The following is a 19759-nucleotide window of genomic DNA, read 5'->3' on the forward strand; positions in this document are numbered from 1 at the left end:
ACCTGCTGCACGGCCACAGCACAGCCACGAGTGACAAGAAAGCGCTCACATGCTCTGTATCTTCAGATTTCTGCTGGTGCCGCACCCCCACAGCACAGCCACAGCTAGTACAAGTTGAAAATCTCTGAGATTGTTTTTGCTCGTACTTGAAAATCGGTCGCTAATTCAAACTGAAGGTGTCTTTTTAGGCTGGTCTATTTTTTATTTACTTTTTGTTCTTTTGCTCAAAAACTCGACTTTTGCTCATACACTTGTCAAGATATGTTTAAGAGGATTGAAATGTTTCTAATTCGGATAACACGGCGGTAAATAATTTGAACTCCGGTATATAACCAAAAAAAAAACTTATTAGCGCAAGTGAGGAGCATACAACAAAATTAATCGACATAAAACAAGGAAACAAGAACTCCCCAGTTCATGTCCCCTCGCCAGAGCACTGTTTAATCCAATTTCCTATCTCTACCAAGTACCACCCCCCACCCCGTCTTCTTCTAGCACCCCTTCTTGCCCTGTGTGGTGAGCCCGAACCCGAGCGGGAACAGCGGGTCGTAGTGCTCGTCGCCGTAGTTCATCGGCAGCTGGTCCACCGACTTGAACCACGTCCGCGGCAGCGTCCCCGTGAAGCCGTAGTCCCCGAAGAGCACGTCGGTGATGCCCTGGCCTTCGCTTCCCGGCAGCCAGGCCGCCACGAGCGCGTGCACGGTGCCAAGGAACGGCTGTATCACCACGGGGCGGCCGCTGATGAGCACGGTCGCGCAGGGCACGGCGCCGCACACCGTCTGGATGGTGCTCGGCCCGGGCTCCGGGATCGTCAGGTTCATGCTATCGCCCTTGGTCTCCGTGTACGGGTGCTCGCCCACGGCCACGATGGCGTACGAGAAGCCGCCGTTCCTGACGAAGCCCGCGTCGGGGTTCTCCGCGAACACCACCGCCGTCGACGGGTCCACGGCCGCCTTCACGGCGTCCAGGAGCGTGGTGCCGACGGTGATGCGGCCCGTGTCGCCCTGCCACTCGATCGTCCACCCGCCGCACTGGTACCCCAGGTTGTCGGCGTGGCTCCCGGCGACCAGGATCTTGGCGGCCTTCTTGGGCAGGGGCAGCAGCGGCGCGTCGCCAGGCTTGCCGTTCTTGAGGAGCACCAGCGACTTCCTCACCGCCTCCCGCGCCAGGTCCCTGTGCTCCTGCTTCCCCAGCTGGTCGGCGAGGCTAGGGTCCGGCATGGGGTTCTCGAACAGGCCCATGGTGAACTTGACGCGCAGAATCCTCGTCACGGCGTCGTCGATCCTGCTCATCGGGATCAGGCCGCTGTTCACGTGACCGGTCAGGATGGTGATGAAGTCTTGGTAGTTGTTTGGCACCATGATCTGAAGCAAGAATTTAATTATCAGCATCATCATCTCTTTCGGCGCGCGTGAAGCATGTCAATGCTAGCTTGGCTTACCATGTCAATGCCAGCAAGAATTGAAGCCTGCACAGAGTAGGAGTAGTTCGCCCCTGGAGGGCTGGTGATCCTGTCGATGCCTTCCCAGTCCGAGATCGTGAAGCCCTGTAGTCACCAACAACAACAAAAAAAAAAGGGACAGAATCTGAGCACCCAAGTTCCAACGGGGCGTCCGAAGACTGCAAGCGCATCTGCTCTTTTTCACTCACCTGGAACTTGTGCTCGCCCTTGAGGAAGCCTGTGATGAGGTTGTGGTTGGCGTGCATCTTGAGCCCGTTCCAGCTGGAGTAGGAGATCATGACCGTGGAGACGCCCTTGCGGAGCGCGTCCAGGTAGGCCGGCATATGGATGCTCATCAGGCCCTTGCGGTCGATGATGGTGTTGTTCTCGTTGATGCCGTCGTGGGTGCCACCGTCGCCGACGAAGTGCTTGGCGCACGCCGCCACCTTGTTCCTGCGACGGATAATTTTGCAACAGCCAATTGAGAACGTATGCGGCAACGGCTGCACGTGGCGACGGCTTCATGGTCTCTCTCACTCACTTTCCGGCGGCGAAGGGCATGCCGCTGGTGAAATTCTGCGGGACGTCGCCCTGCAGTCCCGGGATGAGCTCAGTCATGTTCTGCACGAGACGGCGGTCCTCGCTGTAGCTCTCGTAGCACCGGCCCCACCTCGGATCACGGCACACCTGCCCGCACCAAACAGCAACGTCAGTCAGCACGCCACCGAAGCGTGAAGCCATTGTCCATAAGGGTTCAGGATGCTTACAGCAATGCAAGGAGCGAACGCGTACTGGATGCCGGTGGCCCTCACTTCAAGCGCGGTGGCGGCGCCGATCCTCTTCACCAGATTAGGATCCCTGCACGATGCGCAGTTGTTCAATGGAGTTCATCAGTCAACGTAGCAGGCAGGCTACGCAAGATGGCCTTGGCAACGCGAGCTGGAGCTGGAGAATGCGCTTGCCTGGTGGCTCCGAGGCCGACGTTGTGGGGGAAGATGGTGGCGCCGTACACGTTGTTGTGGCCGTGCACGGCGTCTATGCCGTAGATCATCGGGATGCCGAGGCGCGTGGACAGGCAGGCCCTCTGGAAGTCGCCGACCATGGCGACCCACTCCGCCGCCGTGGCCTGCTTCCGCGGCACGCTCCCGCCGCCGCTCAGCAGGCTGCCGATGTAGTAGTCCCTGAGCACCTGCGGCGACGCAACGAGCCGCTCGATCTGCGTCATCTGGCCGACCTTCTCGGCCAGCGTCATCCGGGCCAGGAGGTCCCTGACGCGGACCTCCACGTCCTTGCTGGCGTCCTTGTACGGCGGCACGCCCTGCGCGGCCGCGGACCAGAAGAAGAGCAGCAGCGCGGCCACCGCCGGCGCCGTGAGCAGCGCCATCCTGTGGCGGCGTAGGAGCGGGACGAGGCGCCTCCGGACCTGCGCGTCGTGAGCATTGCAGCCAACATGTCAGGATCGAGGACCGGCTTGGCTGCTCGTCGGCCGTGCCATGTGTTGGCGCTTCCAAATTGAATATGATCAATGATCGAGGAATTAACGGGGTGTTTGATTTGAGGATTATGTTAGTCCATTATTTTTTTTACCCCTCAATTTTTTTGTTTCGTTTGTAGAATAAAATGGGTTGATTAATCACCACCAAATTTAAAGAATAAACTCAATCATACACAAACTCATCTTGTTTGTAGGCTGTCAGATCAAGTTTGTTTTTTTATTGTTGAAAGCACCTGTTTAGTAAGTGTTTTCCTGACAGAGCTGCAGCATGCTTTAATAATAAACATAAAACGGATTAATGTGAACATGCTCCGGACTAGATATTTCTTGCAGCAGTTTCTGTAAATTCATAGCACACGTTAAAGCTAAAAGAAACACCAAAATATCAAACGAATTTCTTGTGCGTGGTCTAAAAAACCCCCCGCCCCTGCTAATTAGTTGCCAATGAATGGAAGGAAACCCATCACGATTTGCTTGCAAAGCTCTACTACTCCAAAACCGGCAAACTTGGGAGGAAGGAGGAGGAGGAGGGAGCTGCGGCTATGAGAGCGAACCAGTCAACCACCAGAAGCAGAGGAGCTGGAGCCAGAAATGCGTGAGCCCGGCAAGGACGAACAGGAGGCTCGGGTTATACCGCGTGAAGCAAGAAGCGCCGGCGCTCTTGGGTGAACCGGCGGCAAGGCAACACTGCTCGTTGCAGCGGACTTGAATCCCTCTCCCTCGCATCGCACACGAAAGGCCCAACACGCGTGAGAGTCCAACTCCAGAGAGTGCCCGGACACGCGCTACGTGCCATGAACAAGAGGACAACACCAGCGAACTGCCAGTGCAGTGCCGGGACTGCTATTGCTACATACTACAAGCGTGATTGATTCAGCGACAAGTCGCCCGTGTCTTACTCTTACCAGAAAGGTAGAGCAGCAGATTGGAAGAAGAGGAATAAAGAAATATAAGAACGCAACATGCCCTCTGATCTGTTGTTCTGTCTTCTCTCTCTCCCTCTCTTCCTTTTGCCAAAACATTATTGAGGACTCACTCGTTCGAGCAGTTTCATCCCCACCCCCATGTGTGTGACGATGGAAGATCGAGCAATGCCGCGACGAAAGCCCAGAGGAGGCACGAGGAAGAGAGGATGGCTAGACTACTAGATGATGCATTTGCATGCCCTGCGCGAGATTTGTACCTGTATTTATAAAGGAGAAGAGTGAGGAAGGGCGGGGCCGGCTGTTACTTACAGGATCGGATGAGGCTAGCTGCCTAGCTAGGGGTAGTCGTCTCGCTCAAGACGAGAACCAATCCACGCGATGATGGGTGATGGGCTGGTGGTGGCCGCGGCAGAGCAGGGGACCCCGTCGGTCGAAAGCGACGCCCGCCGCGCGCACTGTTCCTTGACGGCAGCGAGAACACTCCTCTGTCTCCCACCTAAATCTAATCAAAGCCCTAGCTATCTGCAGCGCCGCCAACTGACAAGCTTATCCCTGCTCCCTCCGGCCACCCCAACTTGTCAGTGTGTGGGCGCAGAAGCAACGCCGCACCTGCTTGCGCAAGCAACAATGGCGGACGGAGGACCGAGGAAGACGAAGAAGCGGAGGGGGAGGAGAGCGCTGCAGCAGGTGGTGGTGGGAGACGCCATGGCGGACGCAGTGATTTTATAGCCGGAGACGAAGGAACGGGCGGGCTCCGGCTCCGGGGACGGCCGCGGCAACGGACAAGCGGGAGCAGCTGAGCAGAGCAGAGTGTGCGCCAGGGCGGCTCGTTGAATAGAATACCAATAAACCCCCCAACGTTCGAATCGGGGGACGCGTCCCGCCGCCCGTCGAGGAACCGACGGCCGGGATCCGTCCGGCAACGGGGTTAGGTGGGGATGGGAGACAACGTGAGCGCCATGTCGCGCTGCTGCCTCGTTTTTCTTTTCAGTGGTCGGCGGCTTTTCGGCGAGGCAGCCAACGGTCAGTAGTAGGACACAATGGCAGATGCAACGCGAGATAGACGTTGCTAATCTTTTTTTAATACTTCTATACAAGACAAAAAAAATACTGTACGATCTAGTTTTCCAAGCTATCACCGTTGGGTGAGCTGATCCGATAATTTTCTGAATATCTAATAGAAAAATGATATTAACAACAAGAGTTATATGGTGAAAATCTAGTAGATAATACTAATGACTATGATAAAATATTTGCTACCTTCGCTACTGTATCGAACTATCAAAAAATCAAGGACATGTTTGGTACAGTTTTTCTGAATAGCTTTTTTTGCGAATCTATATTCCTAGATAATCTAGCTCTTTCGAGAATCTAGGTGCTACATGCACAGGAGGATAAAGGGTTCTCCACACTTTAGGGGGCGTTTGGTTCGCTTCCCAGGCGAGCCTGGCTCGCACTAGCTCAGCCAGGCTATAACTGGCCTGGTTGAGTGTATACGGTAGAGTGTGTTTGGTTGTCTGTATGCGTTTAGTCTGGTTCACGAGAGATGCTGTTTGGTTGGTTGCATGAATACTTGTTGCTTGAGTTAAAAAATTATTAAATAAATAAAAAATGTATTAATAGACACTAATTATATGTTAATAGACACTAATTATATGTTAATCTTAATTATGTATTTTTTTGTTTGAAATATATATAGCATGACTGGTCTTGTTTTGTTCGCAAAAATGTGTAGAACACAGATCTGAAAACGGTTCGGTAATTAAATCTTTTAATTGAAAGATATAATCGGAAAACAAACAAAAAAGTGTCTCGATTTGCGTGCACGAATTAACAGCCGCTTAAGCGCCTGCGCGCTCAGCCCTGCACGCGCGCGAACGCCCGCGTGAGGCGTTTCATGCGAGCCAGACCCGAACTGCTTTAAGTCTCGTGCTGACCTGTCTCGATGTATACGGCCAACCAAACGAACGCTGTTTTTTGCACGCACAGATGCAGCTGCATCTCCTGAGAAGAGAACCAAACGCGCCCTTAGAGTTTAGGAAGTGACGTGTTCCTCTCGTCCCGATTTCTTGGTGGATTCCACATTTATATTGATTTGAGTAAGCGAAACATTTGGCTTCCACGAAGTCGATTATGATGGCCAAAAACCGGCTAGACTAGAAACCGAAACAAACAAGGCCAAAAGTTTATATATTTTTTATTATTCTCTACTAATATATAAAATTTCAAACTGTAGTTCATTTCATGCCAAGGAGACCAGAGGAAGGCAAAAGCACACTCAAGATGACGGCCCATTTGCAAATATGATGTGAGCATGCGTACCGTCTCATCATTTCTTTAATATCGTCCATTCTTTTATTTCAAACGGTTCATAGACCCTAAACTTCAATAGCTTGTGGTTGCTACCCGTCGCCATCATCCGTGATCGCGTGTACACAATAGGGGTCAGGATAATGCAATTTTCAAGGAGTGTGGGTCAGCACTGGATTAGTGAACAGAGTCACCACCACTGTGATAATGAAATGCCTCCTCTCCCTATTTAATCACTAATAACTAATGTACTAGAGTAGCAGGTCGCTGTTCTATCTTATCGTCTATATTTAGAACTTCATTCTAAGTGTGTTTTATACACCTATTTATTGTACTAGCGAGAACAACCTTAACAATTTTTTCTTACAAAAGGGAAATTTAAAAATAACAAATACTAAAATATGTAAAAAAAACTACTAAACAATCAAGTTTCATGTGCAATCGCGGTGCAATTAAACTAACAAAAGTCATGAAAATTCTCCAAAAAATTATAGATTTACTTTATTATTTACCCTACCAATATACAAAAAAAAATTACGTTCTAATTATAGTTAAGAGATATAAAAACATAAAGTTGCTACCAGATTCTGGAAGGATATTTGGTTAACCAGTCGACCTCTTAGTGAGCAATTCCCGAACCTTTTTAATATAGTGCGTAACAAATCGGCCTTGGTTGTAGACGTCTTTTCAGATTCAAATCTTAATTTATCTTTTCGCCGAACAATTAGGGGAATTAAAATGGTGGAATGGCACAACTTGTTAAACTTGCTAACTACGGTTACTCTGAATCCGGCTAGGGACAATTTTGTTTGGGATGGTCATAAGAATGGAATTTTCTCTGTCCAATCGATGTACCATCTTTTGATGAATAATTCTAACAGCAATCGGAGTAAGATGCTTTGGAGACTTAAGCTCCCTCTGAAAATAAAAGTTTTCCTGTGGAATTTATGTCGGGGAGCGATCCTCACTAAAGATAATTTAGCTAGAAGGCGTTGGAATGGTAGCTTGACCTGTAGCTTTTGCAACAACAATGAGAGTATACATCATCTCTTTTTTGATTGTTACATTGCCAAAAGTATATGGAGAATCATTTACTTTGCTTTAAAAATAGACATGCCCATTAGCATTAATCATATTATCGGGTCTTGGGAATCTAATAATGCTCTGGCATACAAAACATTATTACTGACTGGAATATCCGCTTTATTTTGGTCCATCTGGCTCTGTCGGAATGAGATGGTGTTTAATCATAAACCAATACCATCAATTGTGCAGGTTATTTTCAGGGTTACTCACTGGTTCAGATTCTGGAGACTTCTACAGAAGGAGGAAAAGCACCAACAAATTCTCGATGTCTGTCGAGCTTTGGAGGTGGTGGCGATGGAAGTTTTTGCAATGCATGGATGGCGCTCGAATGCAAGAATTGAAGATGGCTAGTGTTTTCTATAGTCATGGCATTTTGTTTTCTTTGAGTTAGTTTAATTATTCAAGCAATTGCTCTATGGTCCAATAATCGTTATGTAATGGCTGTACGCATTTGTATGCTAAAGCCGGAACTCTTGTTTCCATAATCAAAAAATATAAAAACATAAAGTATAGTTTTTTTGTTTTTACATCTATTAACATAGGAATTAGAACTTGAAATCTAATACATTAGCAGAGAAAATAATAGAGAGTACCTATAAATTAAATTTTACAATTTTTAATAGCTTGATTATCCAGTGATTATACGAGAAGTTTGATTATACAATAGCTTTTTGCCCTAACTTAAAGGGTGTACATTGAAGGTACTGATGAGGAAACAAGGCAACAAGCAACAAAGTGGAGTGCCTAGATTGATCATTTTCCGGTGAAGGGGACATACATGATGCAATGATATGATAAGGACGTCTGTTCTCTTTCATTGATTGCTCTAAATTCTGCGCATTTATTTTTTAATTCCACCTCAGGCCAAGTTTAAAATGTGTCCTGCCATGTAGAGTTAGTTTTTCAGTTTTATTAAAAATAGCCTAACCTATTTTTAATTTTTATTTATAATCTTTTGGTGCGACAAAATCATTTGTACAACAAGATTTGTCAAGTTGGGAGCAATTTTCACATGATAAACCTATGACTCCACTGCTGCTGGTGTGACAGTACTGCTCTACCACTACCACGACACTGGGAATGGTTCACAAGACACAATCTAGAAAAGATTATATCTTGTTGGATAAAAAATGATTTTTATAGGTTTGTAGATTCCATGACACCTATAAATTTCTACTTTTAAATTTTGTTATCTAAGGTCACTAAAATGCTCGAAGAATAATATAAAATTTCAATAACACAATAATCATGTATAAGCATTTATCGTCTTAGAAAAACAAATTTCATAGTGTCAAACAAGCATATTTTTCTATAAATATTATAGCTCTCGATGATATTTACATCTTTATAATTTTAAGCTTTTACATTTGAGGTTGCTAAAATACACAAAAAACATATAGAGTTTCATCAACATAATAAACTGTATAACGGGACTTATCATCTGTCAAAAGTCATATCTTTTATGTATGATATCAAATAAATATGTCTTTTATATTAAAGTTATAGCTATTGATGAGATCTAAAACTCTTTAGTTTTAAGTTTTTTTTTAAGATTGTTAAGGTGCTCAAAACATAATATGAATTTTAAATGGTATATCAAATGTGTATCAGAGCTGGGTGTTGCACCCAATACACTGGTACGGTGGTGCCCTTCTAATGCTATATCGTCAACGATTATAAACTAGATATTAAATCCACTCAAGGTTAGCGATGGGACTTGAAGTGAGATTAAGGAGCCCAACAACGCTAACTTGAACATGATATCAATATTTTTTTTAAAAAAAATGGCTTATGCTAACCTTCTTCACTTCTCAAGATGATATTTTTTTCTATCAAAAAATTACATATGCAGCATTATTTTTTCATAAAAATAGAGTGCTTAATGTTCATATGTCCTAATGTTTAGGCCAAGATGCATAAAATTATCTAAAGTAATACCTTATGTAAATCATCATCATGGGGCTATAAGAGTTTTTTAAATGAGTTGTTTGTGCCAATGGTATGGTCTCCAATGGTATATAATGAGTTGTTAAAGGAACTTTAGCCATTACTGCTGAAACATATAAATACGATGGGACAATTAGAATGATCGGCTATTGTTAGTGTTGACAGATATACGTTAATATTATACTTCTTTTCAAGAGAAACACACGTACCCACCTCCAACGGCCAACTGATTTTATACTCTTTTTCCTCCTCCAATAACTGTGGTAGACCATACTACGTACTATGTTCAAAACACGGCCAGCAGCAGCAGCCAGCAGGGAAGATGGGAAATCACGAACTCAATAATACAGATAAGAAAAATATAATATCTTCCTCAGCCATGAAAAAGACATCGGAAAAAATTCAGCTAGAGATGAGGCGTGCGGCTTCTTCTGTTTCGTAGATGCGATGAATGTACTGATTTACACCGCGTCATACAATATTATATGCAGAAGATTGAACATGGATAACAATGGCGACGTCCGAACGCCTCTGCTGCAACTTGATTTTTTTTTTTAAATACGCATTGTGAAGCGCATGGGCATATGACTGCTACTGCACTGCATGGAATTAGAATCCGACAGGCCTCAGAAGAGCGCATGAGCATGAATCATAGCAGTGATGGTTGGTCTGACGAGCAGCAAATCCTTGTGCAACTTGGCCTCTGCAGACTGGTTCGAGTGCCAAGCTAGCTCGGAACAGCTAGCACTCCATCAGCACAGTAATGCAGAGCTTGTTTATGTATATAGCCAAACCTAAGCCCTGGTTTTCTTCCCCGCGAATAGAAGAGGACACGTATCTCACGCCACGCAAATGACGGCCAGCTGATGACCTGCAGCACTGTGATGAGCGTGGTCGTCTACTTATCTAGTGGCAAAGCTAGAGTAAAATTGAGTAGGATGTATCTAGTCTCGTGGATGTCTCGTGGATGCATAATATTCTTTTATAGAAGTATATATATGATGAAAATTTAACTACATCTATAGAAATTGCATTTTGTGGGGGTATATTTACATCCACAGCTTAGAGATGGCAACGGGTACAAACCCGTCGGGTTTTGCTATCCCAAATCCGTACCCGTGAAAAATATTTACGCCCATTAAAAAATCCGTACCCATGACGGGTTTGAAATTTTGCCCAAACCCGTACCCATCGGGTTAGCGGGTATCCATGGGTTACCCGCGGGTTTTATCTCCAATATGCTTATTCTTTTTATAATCAATAAGTATCGTAATGATTAATGAGATAATGGTCCAAAATTTATGTAATGAACAACGAGTTCATGATTTGGTATAAAAATATTAATAGAGAGAATTAAATACAAATAATAAGTTGTATAATCAAGTTACCTTGCACTAGGTTATACATCCACCACATATATAACACTAGTAATAAATATAATAGTGAGCAAGCAACACTCTCACCAACTACTTATACATTCACTATTTGATAAAAATTAGGAAGTAAATAGGTAGATAACAAGTTTGTTGTTCGTTTATAAAATAAAATGACAATATGCACTAGGTTTGGTCGGGTTTAAAAAACCCACGGGTTCATGGGTTTGGGTACCATAAGAACAAACCCGTACCCATGAACCCGTCGGGTATATATTTATGCCCATTAACAAACCCATGGGTATGAAAATTGACCCAAACCCGTACCCTAATGGGGTAAAAACCCATCGGGTTTCGGGTTTCGGGTACCCATTGCCATCTCTACCACAGCTAGCAATCCAGCTTCGCCCCTGATTATATAGTTAGTACTGGCCCAGTGAGAAAAAAATAGCTCTGAATGACGTGTTTGTGTAACCAACGCCAAGATCGAAATTGGTCCGTTCCTCTAGAACAATCTCTTAGGCCATTTTTATTAGATTCCCTATCATATACCTATCTTATTCACTATTTTAAACTTCTGTTTGTAAACAGTGTCAAAACCGTATCATCTACACTTCTATAGTCAGCATCCTCTATTTTCTATGTTCCACTGGAACATGGTCTTATAGTGAACACACTAACCAGTATCATCTACACTTTTACAGTCTGCATCCTCTATTTTCTATGTTCCACTGGAACATGGTCTTAGAGTGAACACACTAACCAGTTCAACTAAAAAGCTTAATCTTATGAGAGAATGTAGTCAATCCACTTATATATTTCAACACCCCTACTCACGTGGGGACAGAGAGAAAGGCGTAAACGTGAAAATAAATGAGTGGAGGTATAAATAAATCCTCTGCCAGGATCCGAACTTGAGGCATCTGGCTTTGATAACATGTTATAGTGGATACACTAACCAATTCAACCTAAAAGATTAAACTGATAGAAGCAATTAGTCAATCCACTTAGAGCATCTTCAACAATGCCTCAAACTGTTGTCTCAAATTGAAATGTGAGGCTATATGTAGGAAAAATTATTCCAACAATGTCTCATTTCATAAAATTTGGTCAAAAAATTATAGAGCACTCTCCCAAATACCTTAAATATACTACACCGTAATATCCTATCATATAATCTTTGAGACTTTACTGTTGTAGCGAGATATTTTGTTGTTGCCTTAAATTCTACTTTCTCTGTCTCAGAATAAAATTTGTTTTACCTTTTAGTCGATTCATACAATAATTAATGTATTTGTTTTACATGTGTCTAGATTTATTATATCTATTTGAATATATACATAAAAATTAAGTGTTAAAACTACTAATATTTTAAAATGGAAGGCGTATAAAATATACTTATTTTTAAATTATAATGTATTTTTATAGATCATATTGTTGGAGATATGTTGTACCCTCGACAAACCTACACGCACGCGGCTCGCTTCGCTCCGGCTCCACGGTACGCGATGGCAACGTCTGAATATGGATATGGATTACTCTGTTCATCTGTATCGAAGTTTTATCTTTCGATAAAATAATCTCTCATTACACACACAACGTTTTACGACTATATAGCTAGAACTTTTAAGTTGACGGTGATTATTATTATTATTATTATTATTATTATTATTATTATTATTATTATTATTATTATTATTATTATTATTTGTTGGAGACCATAATTATGGGTACCCTCAAGACGCCTAATTCTCAGCTGGTAACCCCATCAGCATAAAGCTGCAGAGGCCTGATGAGGTGCGATTAAGTCAGGGATCAGTCCATACGAGCGACTTGATCACGCCTCGCCCGAGCCTAGCCTCGGACAAGGGCAGCCGACCCCGAGGGATTTCCGTCTCGCCCGAGGCCCCCCTTTAACGGCGGACACATCTCCGGCTCGCCCGAGGCTTTGCCTTCGCTAAGAAGCAACCCTGACTAAATCGCCGCACCGACCGACCAAGTCGCAGGAGCATTTAACGCAAAGGTGGCCTGACACCTTTATCCTGACGCGCGCCCCCCGGCAGAGCCGAAGTGACCGCCGTCACTTCGCCGCTCCACTGACCGGTCTGACAGAAGGACAGCGCCGCCTGCGCCACTCCGACTGCAGTGCACTTGACAGAGTGAGACTGACAGGCAGTCAGGCCCTGCCAAAGGCGCCATAGGAAACTCCGCTCCGCCCGACCCAGGGCTCGGACTCGGGCTAAGCCCCGGAAGACGGCGAACTCCGCTCCGCCCGACCCAGGGCTCGGACTCGGGCTAAGCCCCGGAAGACGGCGAACTCCGCTCCGCCCGACCCAGGGCTCGGACTCGGGCTAAGCCCCGGGAGACGGCGAACTCCGCTCCGCCCGACCCAGGGCTCGGACTCGGGCTAAGCCCCGGAAGACGGCGAACTCCGCTCCGCCCGACCCAGGGCTCGGACTCGGGCTAAGCCCCAGAAGACGACGAACTCCGCTTCGCCCGACCCCAGGGCTCGGACTCCGCCCTGGCCTCTGCCGAACAACCTCCGCCTCGCCCGACCCAGGGGCTCGGGCTCGGCCTCGGCCATGGAAGACAGACTCGACCTCGGCTTTGGAGGAGCCTCCACGTCGCCCGACCTAGGGCACAGACCCGCCACGTCAACAGGAAGTGCCATCATCACCCTACCCCGAGCCGACTCGGGTCGCAGAGAACAAGACCGGTGTCCCATCTGGCTAGCTCCGCCAGATAGGCAATGATGGCGCCCCGCTAGCCCTGTGACGACGGCGGCTCTCAGCTCCCTTACGAAAGCAGGGGGACGTCAGCAAGGACTCAAACCGCTCCGACAGCTGTCCCTCCGCCAAGCTCCGTTGCTCCTCCGACGGCCACGACATCACACCAGCAGGGTGCCAAGATCTCTCCGGCTGCCACATTGGCATGTACTTAGGGCGCTAGCTCTTCCTCCGCTAGACACGTAGCACTCTGCTACACCCCCATTGTACACCTGGATCCTCTCCTTACGACTATAAAAGGAAGGACCAGGGCCTTCTTAGAGAAGGTTGACCGCGCGGGGACGAGGACGGGACAAGCGCTCTCTTGGGGCCGCTCGCTTCCCTCACCCGCGTGGACGCTTGTAACCCCCTACTGCAAGCGCACCCGACCTGGGCGCGGGACGAACACGAAGGCCGCGGGATTTCCACTCCTCTCTCACGCCCGCCTCCGGCCACCTCGCTTTCCCCCCTTCGCGCTCGCCCACGCGCTCGACCCATCTGGGCTGGGGCACGCGGCACACTCACTCGTCGGCTCAGGGACCCCCGGTCTCGAAACGCCGACATTATTATTATTATTATTATTATTATTACTACTACTACTACACTACTACTATAAATGATCTTTTGATCAACAGTAGCAAAAAAAGATTAACCTAGACACGTAAGTTAGCATCCTCTCTTAATCATAATTTTCTAAATTAAAATGTCACTACAAATTTTCTAGTTGATGCACCGAAAAGAGCTTTGGTGAAAACATCTATCATTTGATTTCCGATGAATATAGAATAAATCTAAAAAAGTTTCTTTGTAACCATTTCTTCCAAAAAATGATAATTAAACTCTATATGCTTACTTCTAGCATAAAAAATGGGATTGGAACACAAATATTTTGCTCTCATATTTTCACACCACAAACACGTTATCTTTGCACCTTTTCATTCTTTAACTTCTTCAGTAAGATCTCCGTTGTAGTATTTACCAAAGTCTTGTAGTGTGCTTTAGTATTTGATCTTGACATATAGTGCCCTACTTTTTTGGTGCCGAGCTCAGCGCCACAGATCACGACACCAAGCTAGACAGCCTTAATAAATCCCCCACTTCCTTGATCGAGAGCTACCCCGGCCATTCATCTTCTCCCCCTATTCCTTTATTTTCCATACCGCCCAACAGACTCCAATCTTCGTTTTCGGGTATGAAATCTTCGCTTTGGTCCATACAACTTGAAAAGCAAGGTACGGTGTCTCATCGGTTCATTTGCTATGTATTCATTTGGTATATAAATAGCTTACTATGGTTCCTTAGGATTAGATTAATTAGTTTGATTGGTGGACATATGACTATTTGTTATGGTTTCTATGATAGTAGTTTTAACAAAAGTAGTTTTGAAGTTGTTTTTAAATTTTTAGTAGATGTCTACTAATGTTTTGTTTCATTATTGTAGGATCATGAGAAGTGCTTTTCCAGTGGACCGGTCCACTGGTCCTGATAAGTTGACCTTCGGTATACCCTTTTTGATAATTGGTTGAGGGGGAGGAATACATGTGAGCGTTTTAAGCGATGGGTTTCTCTTCCTTCTACCCCGAACCCTCACCAATGACGGAGGAGACAAATATAGCCACAGATAGACGACTGGAGTCTCCGGCTAGATGCGATTGCGGAGATCGTGCTCTGATATGCCCGGAGACTGAGCAGTACTTCGTGTGTCTCGGAGACATGCTTAAAACCGTATATCAGTTAGAGAAGAACAATGCACGCATGGCCCTTATCCAACAGAAAATGCATATTCGATGTGGGCATCCATGCGATGGCCGATGGGCGATGGTCACAATCACCAGAGACGAAAATCGTGCAGCGTGTGAGTTAGTGGTGGTGTACATGCACATGGACCATGGATGTTAGTAGTATGTTACACTTACATCCAAGGGGTTGAATTGCATAGCTAACTAAAAAAAACAGACAATAAAGACTTGTTCTCGTTTGATGATCAAACAATCAAGGGGTTGAAAGGGATTATGAGGGTTTCAATTTCCTAAAAATCTAAATCACTATCTCAAGATAAAACGGACAAGGCCTAAATCAATTATTTTATCAATCTTTTTTTAACTACACCTACAAAAAAAAACTCTGTGTATCTTCTACAAAAAAAAGTGCTTATTTGCCGTTCCCGCTAACTATTTCATCAACACCGAAAAAGCAAAAGCAGAGTCTAACTCTAATTGCTAATCGTGACTCGCGGCAGCCTTGGTGGTGAGCCCGAAGCCGAACGGGAACAACGGATCGTACCGCTTGTCGCCGTAGTTCATGGGCAGCTGGTCCACGGACTTGAACCACGTGCGCGGCAGCTTCCCCGTGAACCCATAGTCCCCGAACAGCACGTCGGTGATTCCCTGCGCCTCCGTGCCGGGCAGCCAGGCCGCGACGAGCGCGTCCATGTAGTCCACGTACGGCTGCAGCACGAGCGGGCGGCCGGACACGACGAGCACGACGCACCTGACGAGCCCGCACACGTCCTTGATCACCTCGGGCCCCGGCGACGGGATGGTCAGGTTCTTGTTGTCGCCGGCCGTCTCGGCGTACGGGGGTTCGCCCACCGCTACCACCGCGTACTCGTAGCCCTCGGCGCTCTTGGCCAGGTCGTCCTTGTCCGGGCGCTCCACGTAGTCCACCGACGTCTTCTTGTCCACCGCCTTCTTGATGGCCTCCAGGATCGTGGTGCCGACGCCGGTGAGGTTGTTGCCCCTCTCCCCCTGCCACTTGATGGTCCAGCCGCCGCACTGGCTGCCCAGGTCGTGGGCATGGCTGCCGGCGACGAGGATCTTCTTGGCCGTCTTGGGCAGCGGCAGCATCGGCTTCGCCTGCCCCTTCTTGCTGTTCTTGAGCAGCACGAGCGACTTGCGGACGGCCTCCCGCGCCAGCGCCCGGTGCTCCTGCGCGCCGAGCTCCTTGGTGAGGCGCGGGTCCGGGAGCGGGTCCTCGAAGAGGCCCATGGCGAACTTGACCCGGAGGATCCGGCTGACGGCGTCGTCGATGCGCTCCAGCTTGATCTGGCCCTGCTTGACCTGCTTGGCCAGGTCGGCGACGAACTCCGGGTAGTCGTAGGGGATCATCACCATGTCGATGCCGGCGTGGATCGTCTCCTTGATGGAGTGGTAGTAGTGCTGGTGCGGCGGGTTCGTGATGCGGTCCACGGCCTGCCAGTCCGTGATCACGAAGCCCTGCACACAGGTTGTTAAGTACAGCAAATTAAATGCACTGACATGCAGGGACACGAGTGTTCGTTCTAGCTGCCTGCCTATCAATCTGATGACAACCACTACAGTACTGACCCTGAAGTTCAACTTGTTCTTGAGCGTGTCGGTGATGAGGAACTTGTTCTCGTGCATCTTGACCCCGTTCCAGCTGGAGTAGGAGATCATGACGGAGGATATGCCGTTGATGACGGCGTTGTCGTAGGGCGGCATGTGGATCCGCATGAGGTCGTGGAAGCTCAGCACCGTGTTGTTCTCGTTGATGCCCCTGGTGGTGCCGCCGTCGCCGACGAAGTGCTTGGCGCACCCGGCCACCTTCTTGGCCCCGCCGACGAAGGGAACGCCCTTGGGGTGCTTCGCTGGGACGTCGCCCTGCAGGCCGGCCACCATGTTGGAGGTCATGAGCTGCACCAGCCTCGTGTCCTCGCTGAAGCTCTCGTAGCACCGACCCCACCTCGGGTCACGGCAGACCTGCATGCACAACAGACCCGGCCGATGACGATGACGACGACGATGATGATGGATCGGTCGTTGGGGCTCCAGTGACGACGTACGTACCGCTACGCATGGCGCGAAAGTGTAGGGGATGCCGGTGGCCCTGGTCTCGTGCGCCGTGGCCTCCCCGACCCGCTTGACGAGGCGGGGGTCCCTGGTGGCGCCGAGGCCGACGTTGTGGGGGAAGATGGTGGCGTTGTAGACGTCGTTGTTGCCGTGCACGGCGTCGATGCCGTAGATGATGGGGATGCCCAGCCGGGTCTTGAGCGCCGCCTTCTGCATCCTGGTCACCATCTTCTGCCACACCGACGCCGACGCCTTCTCCGCCGGCACGCTGCCGCCGCCGCTGAGCACGCTACCTGCACGCGCACCGATCGATCGAGGCACATGCATGCGCATCAGTGAGTGAGTGAGTGCTATACTTATATATCACGGCAAGACAAGAGACAAGGATTCTATCACTGCGCGCCAGCCGGCCGATCGACGACCGGCGGTGATCGAGTACTGACCGACGAAGTACTTCTCGATGACCTCGGCGGTCGCGTTGGCCCTCTCGATCTGCGACATCTGCCCGATCTTCTCCTCGAGCGTCATCCGGCCGAGGAGGTCCTGAACGCGCTCATTGATGGGCTGCTTCGCGTCCTTGTACTTGACGTACTGCGCCGCCGACGGCAGGAGGAGGACAGCGAGGACCAGGCACGCGGCCGCCGACGACACCGTCGTCATCGCCGTCACAGCAACCGTCGTGGATTCAGTCGGCTGATCTCCTGCATTTAGGATTTTATATTATTAGATCGACAAGGGATTCATCAGGGCTGGCGCGTGTGCATATGTTCTGGGACTCACCGGCTGAGCAGAGAAGAGAGTGATGGAGAGGAGCCGCTACCAAGTGACTGGATTTTAAAGAGACTGGCAGGGGACGTACGCGATCGGTGCACGTCGTTTCCGCGCTGCGGTTCGTAGACTGGAGACCCGATCCGATCGATCCCCGGGTCATCGATCGGGTGCGCGCGCGTGTAGGTGTTTGACACGAGCGCATGGCTACGAGTGGCCGCGGAGCCTATCTGAAGTGAACTGAACAACCCAAGACATTAGACATGTTGCTACAGGTCAGGGGACGGGGAAAGTTCGTTGCCTAGCATCGAAAGATCACTGGAATAATATTGCTAGATACCATCGAAAAAATCCGTCGTGTCGTAAAATGCCACTGAAAGATAAAAAACGTTAACTAAATGTTCTGATTTGTAGTTCCAAACGGACTGTCACGTCGTGGGCGGTGCGGCCCGTTTGGAATTATTCATTTTGGAGAAACTAAAATTTACTTAATAAAGTACTCTATTTGGGTTAGAATTTAACATTCCATCACTTTTCACAGCTCAGATACAAGTCTATCTCAAATTCATGTGGTGCAGTATAGAAAATGATTTTATGTATCAACGGAATATGTTTATACTTTGCAACTTATAAGATGTTATTCAACTCATTTCCCTATAGTAAAAATGTAGCACATAAATATCTTCCACCTATTGCTGAGAATAGTATACAAATATATTTTATATAAAATCATATTAGCTTAATTGATCTTACCTAAATTACTATTATTAGAATGGAATTTAATTCCAAGGATTTAAACGTGGCGTTATATTTTTTTTAAGAATCGGTAGATCCTTTATTGCCTTTAGGATTCGCCAGATTTCTTCTGAACTCGTCTCTGTTTTGTCTAGTAGATCAAATAGGTTTATAGCTTGTACACTAATGAGAGGTAGAGGAGGAGAGCTAAGGAACATATGTAGCATATCTTTGGGGAAGAGGTGGATAGTGGTAGTCAGAGTCATTGTAGGATTTGGAAGTTGAGCACCCACGTCCCAGTTCGATTCTCCTTCTCCTTGCATGGTGGGGCCTTGGGACAAAGTGTCGGTGGCTCCCGGTAAAATAGGAATGTTGGTTTCTACGGACACCATGGCTACGGTTTGGTGATTCTGATCACTATGCGCTAGAGAGAGATCGGGTATCTAATGAATGTGGCAGCTAAGTTTATGGGAGCATAGGAAGTGTTTGTGTTAGGGGTCTTTCTCTTCCGAAGGTTCTCAAAAACATAATTAACCATTTGTTTTCGGCATAAGCTATTAAATGGAGCTTCGTCTTTAGGATGGAAGTCTTTTCCTTATGATAAAGGCATACGAGATGAAGATATGATCTAAGGATGATAAGAATAAACGCCAAAGCTATCGCCAGATTGACAGCTTCTGCTTTTAATGATGATGAAGTATGATGATGATGCTGACCAAAGGGGAAAAAACCACATAGTTTTTAATGACTTATATTGCGATTATAAGTGAATATTAGTGACATAAATGTACTTTTACCCGGTTTGCGTCTCGTACCTATAAATAGATGAACAGTAGCACCGTACTGTTCACGCTGATTTGTAATCGCTCTCGCATCAATACTTTCGAGCAAGTCGAATGTATCATTGTAATACAAATCTTGTTAATATTTGTACATGTTCTGTGGAATACAAATACAAATGAATCAATGGTTGTTTTCGTTTCCTTGCGTTCTTGTTTATCTATAAGATGATAAAGGCATGTCCTTCATTATCGTCGTCTGATGATCATTATGTCCATGAGGAGATAATGCTTCGGAAGACGAAGTTCTCTAATACTTAATAAT

The 19759-nt window shown here is 47.2% G+C and overlaps 2 protein-coding genes across 5 annotated transcripts; both read right to left on the bottom strand.

Annotated features, from left to right (window-relative positions):
* Positions 1 to 306: 306 nt before the first annotated feature.
* LOC103625882 (lysosomal beta glucosidase-like) lies at positions 307 to 4540 on the bottom strand. Of its 3 annotated transcripts, none has more exons than XM_008646279.4 (7): positions 3973 to 4111; positions 2404 to 2864; positions 2209 to 2299; positions 1983 to 2128; positions 1651 to 1894; positions 1442 to 1546; positions 307 to 1364 (listed from the first exon to the last, which is right to left on the bottom strand). In XM_008646279.4, exons 1-7 carry the CDS (start codon positions 4000 to 4002, stop codon positions 492 to 494), a joined length of 1950 nt encoding a protein of 649 aa, XP_008644501.1. In that variant the 5' UTR covers positions 4003 to 4111; the 3' UTR covers positions 307 to 491. The 3 variants fall into 3 exon arrangements, with proteins under 3 accessions (XP_008644501.1, XP_008644503.1, NP_001333524.1); XM_008646281.4 differs by lacking the exon at positions 3973 to 4111 and adding an exon at positions 3491 to 3940; NM_001346595.1 differs by lacking the exon at positions 3973 to 4111 and adding an exon at positions 4172 to 4540 and having other exon boundaries at positions 373 to 1364.
* A 10622-nt stretch (positions 4541 to 15162) lies between these two features.
* Positions 15163 to 17960, bottom strand: LOC542684 (beta-glucanase). 2 transcript variants are annotated; one of them, NM_001112201.2, is given in 5 exon segments: positions 15414 to 16558; positions 16670 to 17062; positions 17150 to 17445; positions 17596 to 17853; positions 17933 to 17960. In NM_001112201.2, coding segments are annotated over 4 exon segments (1902 nt in total). In that variant the 5' UTR covers positions 17813 to 17853; positions 17933 to 17960; the 3' UTR covers positions 15414 to 15562.
* Positions 17961 to 19759: the final 1799 nt, after the last annotated feature.

The sequence above is a fragment of the Zea mays genome, chromosome 5 (genome assembly GCF_902167145.1).
Source record: "Zea mays cultivar B73 chromosome 5, Zm-B73-REFERENCE-NAM-5.0, whole genome shotgun sequence".
Lineage (NCBI taxonomy): Eukaryota > Viridiplantae > Streptophyta > Magnoliopsida > Poales > Poaceae > Zea > Zea mays.